The 9,183-nt window shown below is 41.8% G+C and overlaps 1 protein-coding gene across 1 annotated transcript; it reads right to left on the reverse strand.

The window, feature by feature from the left end:
* Nucleotides 1–1,803: 1,803 nt before the first annotated feature.
* Nucleotides 1,804–6,120, reverse strand: dmbx2 (diencephalon/mesencephalon homeobox 2). Its single transcript, XM_017040362.2, has 3 exons — nt 4,166–6,120; nt 3,099–3,274; nt 1,804–2,519 (listed from the first exon to the last, which is right to left on the reverse strand). The coding sequence occupies exons 1-3, from the start codon at nt 4,332–4,334 to the stop codon at nt 2,043–2,045; spliced, it is 822 nt and encodes a 273-aa protein (XP_016895851.1). The 5' UTR covers nt 4,335–6,120; the 3' UTR covers nt 1,804–2,042.
* Nucleotides 6,121–9,183: the final 3,063 nt, after the last annotated feature.

A 9,183-nucleotide genomic window follows, 5' to 3' on the forward strand; every position in this document is an offset into this window, starting at 1 on the left:
TACTACATACAGACACCAAACCAGTGACCTGTGACTCAAACCCAACTGCCCTGCTGTGTATTTCTAATATCAAATAGAAAATAACAGCTCCCCAAATCTATTTACAACAATAATCGTTAACACAAAAAGAGTTGTGCAGAACCACCTGCAGAGTACTGAGGGATTTTATGTATGTGAACAGTAAGTGAAAAATATGTATGCAACAAAATATCATTTTGTACAACTTTCTTTTTAAAGTTTGTTTCAGATATATGTAATATGAATTCCTTATAGAAAGAAGTGCAATGTAAAATAGATTTGAGCTTTTATTAATGTGCACTCACTGAACTGTGAAGTACACAGTTCCATCATCAAGTCCTTACATACACAATACAACATTCTTACATTTCAATTTACTTCCCTAGTAGAAAATCAAGTCAGTGACAAATCATCCATTTTAGAAAAGAAAAAAAGTTTAAATTGTGGACTTTTGACTACAGCCGAAAAACACCACACTTCATATTTCACTTCTAAAATGACAACAGGAAGTGCTCACATCTGTAGTACATGGGATATACAACTTAAATAGACACACGATCATTGCCATAACTAGATGCTGCCAATGCAGTTATGGACTAAGCTGCAGATTTACTACCATTTTGACCCATGTCAAAAGAAAACAATGAGGTGGAGTGAAAGACCAAAGTAGAAAGAAATATTTATCGTTTGACTCTTCAATATACCTGCAGGGCACCAAATGTTTTCAGGCATGTTTGGACCATAGATCATACATAAGAATAAACAGATCTCTCTCTATATTTCAGTTGCAAAGGGAAGAAAAATATGTGCTAACTAATTACATCATATCCTCAGTTTGCAGTAGTAAGATGGTTGCTTCCAAACATTAACCCAGACCTTTTAGATTACAAATGCTGCGTGCAGCATTTTGTTGCAATGATGTTGCTCTAAGTTTTTTCTCACCTTCAACACAAAATACTTTTGAGATGACTGGTTGCCCACGCTGAAACAAAACCAAACTGCATCTCAAATGAGTTGAAAATGATTTTATTTAACTTTATTTCCTGTTTTTTGTTAGATCAGAGAGGAGTTATGAAAACCTTCCATTGGATACTTGGTTTTGTAGCTAGCTGCATTATGGTGAAGGAGACAGGAATATCTTTAAATGTAGTGCAGGCTATGCTTCTTGTCGGGAACAAAAATAAGATGGAATAAACAATGGCCTCATCCAAGAAAAGTCACACTCACACTGGCAAACTTCAACTAAACTGCTGGTGTTATTTAAAGCAAACCCACATTAGACTACATTACAATAACCTCTGAGAAAACAACATGCTGCTCTACATCTTAGAGTTAGACCCTGCTCCAGGCCCAAAAATGAGCACCGGAGGTAACTAATTGGGGTTTTGAGAGTGGGACAAACTAGTACTTTAACACTAGTTTTGTCCAGTTCTGTAGAAAAATATTCTCTGCTCAGCCTTGGTTATTTTTATTACAAGGCGCTGACTCCACCTCAGATCTGAAATGGAGACGCTTTTTATCCAAAAAAAAAAACCAACATTCTATTGAACTCTCTTGGTTAGCCAGAGAGAAATAATTTAAAATGTAAAAAATAATTTTATTACTGATTAAAATGTGGGTGTCATTTGTGATGTATGTTAAGCTCTGACCTATGATCCTAATATGGAGAAATTGTGTATTGCACACATGTTGTAATGTAAAATTAAATAATTAAAGAACCAGTCATGGACAAAAGGTTTGTGTTTTTCAGTTGAACCAGTCATGGACAAAAGGTTTGTGTACATTTTCAGTTAAAAAAAAAACTGGACCATATGAGAAATGTTGTTTTTAATGGGAAGAAACTAAAGAATACTATGTAATCTGCTAAATAAAAGTTATTTTTCTCTTCAGTTCCTGTGCTTTTCTGCACTGTATTACACTTGTTTTTTTTAGGCTTTGTTAATAAAGAGACAAAAACTTGTGTCTATTTGTGACACATTGTAAAAATCAGTTACAGCAGGGAGGGGCTATGGACAGCGGGGGGTTCACACAGTTTTACTGGAGAAGGCAGTCTGGAGCGACAGGCTACAGTGTTTGCTGCCTGATGATGGAGGAGCCCTCAGGGTGGAGCTGTGCTGCTGCTGTATAATAGGCCAGTACAGTGGGGGGAGGGGGAGGTCAGAGGACAGCACTCCCAAAACAGGCTGGTGAGGAGCGTGGCCGTGGCACTCCCCTCTCATGACAGGAAGGAGTGGAGTGGAGTGGAGGCGGAGAGTGCACCGTGAGATATCAGCATCTGAGAGCGTGAGTGGAGGAGGACATACGTCCCTGACATGTGGAGGACGAGGAGGAAGTGGAGGAAAAATATTGCTGTCAATGCATGCTGTTGTCGTGTCCTGTTTGTCCTCAGCCGTGGCGTCTTCCTGTCCCACCTTACTGCAATGTGGCATGTCCTCCAGACTGGAGGGTGAGGAGCACTTCTGATCTTTACGAAACTTTGCTCTTCTGTTCTTGAACCACACCTGCATCACAACAGCAAAAAAATATTAGTATACATTGACTTTTTGCCAATATTTGAAATGCCGATATTGTCCAAACACTTCGTTTTTAATGCCAATATAGGCCTGGTAATTTTTATCTTGTTCTGCAAACAATCCTATGCTTATAAAATAGATTAATTAAATGAGCTGCAATGCTGCCATCTAGTGACTTTCACATTAATATACAGCCGTTTATCCCCAAAACTATTTTTAGGACACACATCATTTGGCAATACCCAGGCATTGCATTATTGGGTCTTCATTATCGGAGGAAAAACAGAAAACGATTCTTATAGATATTACATAATTATACTAATATCGGGTGTTAATATTGATCGGCCGATATTATCGGATATACCTAATGCTAACAACTTAACTAACAGAGACGTACAGAGAGAAAGAGAAAAGACAGAGACGAAACACTTTTTAAAAAAAAATATCCTCAACTTTGAAGTTTTTTAAAAGAATAACCAGAACCAGTTACACAAATCAGAGCTCAGGACCCTGGAACAACAGAGTCTCCAAACCGAACCTGTTTTGGGTGTAGACTACGTTTCTCACCTGGATGCGAGCCTCAGGCAGGTTGATGCAGACAGCCAGCCTCTCTCTCATGCCAACGTCTGGGTACTGTGTCTGTTGAAAGGCTTTCTCCAGAGCTTGTAACTGGGACACGGAGAACGCCGTGCGGCTGCGACGCTGCTTCTGCTGATTTCCATAATGAGCCTCCAGAATCAGCTCTGCTATGACACAGAAGACAAAATTTCAAATGTGAAAATGTGAAGACTCAGCAGCAGATAAATAGAATAAAGAGGGAGAAAAAAGGTGATACAATCAAGTAGACGACTGAATATGACTGGACAACACGAGTCTGATCAAAAATACTAGAAACCTATGGATGGTGCGGCTGTTGGCCATAAGCCATGAGCAGTAATTTATACTCTCATACTTCTCAGGGTTCTAGGGTGGAGCTAAAGCCAATCCCAGCAGTCAATGGGTGAGGGTGAGACACGCGCTAAACAGTTTACTAGTCCATATAATCTACTAATTGGTTAATCCTGCATGTTTATGGACTGTGGGAAAACAAAACGTTGGCAAACAAAACCCCACACAGGCCATCGGTTACCATTAGGAATCGAACCTGTGACCTTACTAATGTAAGGCAATAGCAGTCAACCTCTACCGAGTCATGCCTGAATTAAATCCAGTTTCTTTATCTTGTTCTGGGTCAAAATACTGGGTCGGGTGATTCTGAATTTTTACATATTTACGTCAAACCAGAAAATACTTCTGGGCCTGCGAGAGAGAGAGAGAGAGAGAGAGAGAGAGAGAGAGAACTCCATCCACTTCTTGTACCTGGTCCATGGTTGTCCACTGAGGACCATGATGGCAAAATTAGGCCTGGTCTGTGGGCCAGATCCAGCCCTGGTGCCTTAAGTTGCTGATACTTGGACCAGTCGTTTAATTAACTAATATATATATCACATCATAGAATGATATAGAATCATAGTGAAAAGGCTTCGTGTTTTCCTTCAGCCCAGCGGACTCGGTCTGATCACTGACCATCTTCTCAAACCTACACTCCACGGACTCTGCGCTGTGGTGAGTGGGTGTGTTCACTGCAGACCCACCTGCCAGTCTCTCAGCCACAGTGAGTGGGTGCACCGTGGGGCCTGCAGCAGCAGAGTACGCCTGGTACTGTTCTGCCACCTGCTGGTGAATGTCAAACAGCATGGAGTTCACAACGTGAAGAGGATGAACTGCAGCTCGAGATGGTCCGCAGAAATTCAAGGAGTTCATGCTGAAGAAAGAAAACATGAGACGAAACAATTAGGATTTTACTCTTTGTCTAACGAGACCTAGAAGACAATTTAGAAAACGATGTCGTGTCTAAATCTGAACATTATTTTTTTTCTCGGAAATTGTATTTTTTTTCTGAAATAATGAGTTTGGTTTCCCACAATGTTATGATTACAATAAAAATTAAGCATGTATTGTTAATTTGGGTTCAAGAATTGTAAGATTAAATTATTTTGGATTATATTCAAGAATCTAACCAGTTCACTGTCAATCTGTGATTGTAGTTAAGACGGAATACTTTTCAGTATTTTAATGGGACTCATGTTGTTTTTCTCACTGATCAAATGATGAAATTACCAAAATATTTTCCAATTTTTTGTCCACAAAATTTGAAGATGAATTTCAGAAATCTTAGCAGAGGCTGGAGTCAGATTTCTGAGTTATTTCAGAACTGTCTTAGAAAACACCAGTCGTTATGTGTGAAGGAGTTTAAAATCAACCTCTTAATTTTGACTGTAGAATTTAAAATCACAGATTTCTGACAAAAAGGTCAAATCACAGAAATCCAACTTCATCTGAAAGAGATTTTCCACGTGGCCCTAATTCCTTGTCTGCACCATCAGCAAAATTAATCCAGAATAAATTCCCATGAACCATCCTTCGATCGGTCCAAACCGGTCTTTTGTGGTCTATATCTACACCTTTGTGAATTATTTGGCTTCTGTTATAAATGATAAGAAGCAGCATTTTTGAACTTAATTTTAACTCGTTTTATCTTCAGAGTTCAGAGAAGTCCCTGGGTTAATTACCCAGATCATTATCAGCTGATCAGCAGATCCTCAGTCCTCGGTTGGGTTACCTGAATGGTTTTCTGAATGCTCAGGCCTGTGGTTCTGGTCCAGTATTTCCTCTAGTCCCGGTTCTGGCCTTAAATCCACACACGGCAGCAGCAGCAGCAGCAGCAGCAGCAGCAGCAGCAGCAGTAGAAGTTCTCTTTGTGGTGACACAGATCCCGTTCCAGAAAGGCATTCTCACCCTCCACTATTTAAGAAGCATTTAGCCAGGCTCCTTCTGCCATTAGCCAATAGAAAGGAAGGTATTAGCTGGGATTAGGTGGGATGAGGGAAGAGTGGGGGGCTGCAATGGGCTCAAGTTTTTGAAACTATTGAACTTGAGAGATTTATGCCAAGGATCCCCCTATAAGCAAGCGTTTCACTCCCTCCCTGTAAAACAATTAAAACAATGTGCCGGGCTAATCTTCCAGGCAGGACAGATTAAAATAACAGCCATGGATTGTCCTGTCCTCAGTCCTCTCTTTCTGTCTTTTCCTCCTGGACCGCTGCTTTGACAGAGGGAGAGGTGGTGGTGGTGGGGGGGTTCTCTGAGGGTTTGTTTTTCTAACAGGCACCATATTTTACCCATGAACTGTCAGCGTGTGAAGTTAATCTGAAGCCTGCTCGATGACACACTATTTCTCAATTTACGGCTAAATTATAAATATTTCGTAGAAGAGAGCAGAGCTGCAGTCACCACTGAGAGGAGGTTCTCTTAACACCATTCACGGTTTAACAGTCTGGGTGGCAGCTCTTTATAAACCTGTCTCTGATGGTGAGGAGTAAAATATAAATATATTTTACTTTCAATTTTATACTTTTTTGAGAACATTCAGCAGTAAGCAGCAATATTTACAAGGTCATATTTATCCCTACATTTATACATTTATATACTGCAGAGCTAATCATTTGACATGGAGTTCATTCATTCTTCTGAGTTCTGTTCAGTTCAACTTCAGAGTTCATCCTTAAATGTGCGGCTGTTTCCTTGGTTTTGAATTTCAGGGGAACTTTTTTAATCTAATTAAGACATTACTAAATGTAGATTAAAAATCATAATATTTATTTATATCTGAATGAATATGAAAAGCATCTAAATTCATTGGTAAACATCAGGGACGTGCCGTCTACTTTGAGGACGTCCAGGAATATTCATGATCCTCTTCTTCCTCTCACTTTTCACATGACAAACAGCTCCGACTCCTGAAATATGTGAAAATGTTTGTGTTCTTCTTCTCCCTGCTTTTTTCCTCCTCTTTTCTCTGTTCTTGGCTGTCAAGCTATATTAGTGTCCGATAGAAATAAGTCATTTAGAAGAGCCTCTGTCGGCCTGCCCCTCAGCCCCACTAAAAGCTCCAGGATTAGGTCCCAGAGGCCTTTGTCTCCGCAGCCTGCAGGATTAGGGGAGATTTACTTGGAGGAGAGAAAAAAAAGTAGTTATTTCATGGCACTTTCATGATGAAACCTGGCCAAAGCTGTGTTGGCTGGGGGGATTAAAGACACACAAAGACTGTGTGTTGTGTGTGACCCTCCCCATCTCAGAGCTGCTACCACCAACTCGCTCGCTCACTCCCCCTCCTCCAGATCATGTCACCTTCTGCGGGCCTGCGGACCCCGGCCAGGTTCACCTGCAACCTGTTAGTGCGGTGATCAGGTGATCAGGTGATCAGGTGTCCCGCCTCGTGCACTTTGTTCGTCCCGCAAACTGAGACGTTCTCTCTCGTTTGGATTCTCGGAGGTCGTACATACACTTTTTTTGTCTTCGCTCGTGTCCAGTGGCTGGGGGAAAGCGAGGACGTCTGTGCATGTGTCAACCACGAAAGCCTGGTCTATGCTCCCTTCACTTTAAATACATAACTAAGGACGTCACATTCGCTGTACGTTACAAATATTTCTTTCATTTCATTTAGCCAAATCTAGCAGTTCACAGCAGGTATTAAAGTTCCTGGACCGAGTACTGAGCCCTGTGGTGCTCCACAAGGAGGAACTTTATTCAAAATCTTCTTGGTGAAACACGTGTATTTTGTTTTTTAAAGGGAACGGGAAAGTCATTGTTTTTAGTATTTCCACTCAGTGTCTTACCCACTGTGGACCCCTGACTCCAGAGGACACCCTCAGCGGCCCGACCCTCAGCCTCGGTATAATCTGCAGAATTTCCTCCTAATTAAGAGTCTGATCTTTACTGAGTCTCTTACATTGATCTGCTGCCAACGCTGTTTATTGCTGCGTTCCCATGGGCCGTGCTGCAGATCATGGGGTTATAATTGAGGCGACTCCATCTCTGGGTCACATATAAAGGAGGGATTATTATGGTGTGGAGCGTTTCTCAGACTCATTTTAGCCCAATCAAATTTGGAGAATGGATTAGTTTGTTCACTTAGAACTGTGCAGAAAATGATATTCTCAGTGAAATTCCACTCTCCAGAGCCAAGCCTTCTGTGGGTTAGTGTGTGTGTGTGTGTGTGTGTACAGATAAGATTTCGGTGTGGACTTGGTGTGTTTGCAGCCAGGTCAATGTCACCCTAAGCCCTGAGTGTGTCACAGCCAGTGTCAGGTCTCACAGTGTGATCCTGGACTCAGAGAACGGCTTAAGAAGACCCACCGACCCGCTGCCTGCTCGTTCTTACCCACTCAGGTCAAAGGCCAGCCGGCTGTATTGATCCCCCCCGATGAAGCACTCTTTAGCGCCTCCGCCTGCTCACCCTGCCTTGGCCCACATGCTCCTGGACTGACACAGTGCCCCCCCCCCCACACACACACCTCCCTAAAGAGCCCCCTCAGTTCGTTTGCATGCCCATCGATCTACTCTGTGTCAGAGGGAGGGGTCGCCATCCTTTCAGATAACTGACAACTACAAAGACCCCCCCCCCGACAGGCTCTTGTCAATACAAATTTCCACTATTGATAAATCATTATAAAAGGATGGAACATAAGGCTGGTTTTCTCTATAAGGCATCTGTTAAACACATACGTTAACAATAACATGGACAGACAGAGAAAAAGGACGGAGGAAGATTCACTCCCCGTCAGCTTCACTGATGTCAACAGAACCTCAGTTGGTTCTTGCTCTGTTAGTTATATCTTCAGTCAAACACTACTCCATAGATTGGTCACATGTGAGGGTAAATTATAAAGTTCTAAGAGAGATGTCATCATTTCAAAACTGTCTGATTTTAGTAACTCCAGTAACTGTGATAGATTTAAAAAACAAGAATTTTAAAATCAGAGGAAACATAAAAGTTTTAACCGTGTGGGTTAGTGAAAATGGTTGAACTAAAATGGTTGAACTTGTGATTCAAGCTCTAAATATTGTTCTTTTAATTTCTCAGGTTAAGAAACTCTGCTGTATGGACTTTACTAAATGCTTTTTAAATATCCCGCGGACCACACAAAACGGCTTCTTTGGCAGGCGAAGTAGAGTGACAGAAGAATACACCCTTCAATAACTTTTATAAAATCTTCTAACTTCATGTACAAAAACAGATTCTGTTGTACTGCGTACCAACTTCATAGTATTACCTCCTATCACTCTGGAATTAGAGCGTGTTAAAAGTGTCTATTCACTAAAGTCCTCACAGAGCATGATGCCACACTCCATCTCCCAGCATGGGGTCAGTTTCAGAGCCTCACCCTTCACACACACACACCCTCCCCCCCCAGCCTCCCGCTGACCCCCACTCGTCAAAGGTGATCACGAGGGAGAGAGAAAGAGAGGCACTGATCGAATTTGATAATGAAGACGACCTCTAAGCTGCTTTGCTCCACATGTTCAAAATCTCAGCAACACTCAACAAACACTAGGAAGCCCCCCAGCCTGTCACTGCAACATTGTGTCGGTATTGATCCTCACTAAGTGGCTCTTTTAATACCTGGGGTCTTCGGCCGGGCCTGGGGAAATGCATACTGACATGTGACGAGTGGAGCTTAACAACAACGGCAAAAACTGCAAAGAAAAGGATGGGCCTCTCAGTTGAGCATGTGTCTCCTGTTCCTGCTCCAATTTACACATCTGCTGA

This window comes from Cynoglossus semilaevis, chromosome 2, assembly GCF_000523025.1.
Source record: "Cynoglossus semilaevis isolate Cse_v1.0 chromosome 2, Cse_v1.0, whole genome shotgun sequence".
Classification (NCBI taxonomy): Eukaryota; Metazoa; Chordata; class Actinopteri; order Pleuronectiformes; family Cynoglossidae; genus Cynoglossus; species Cynoglossus semilaevis.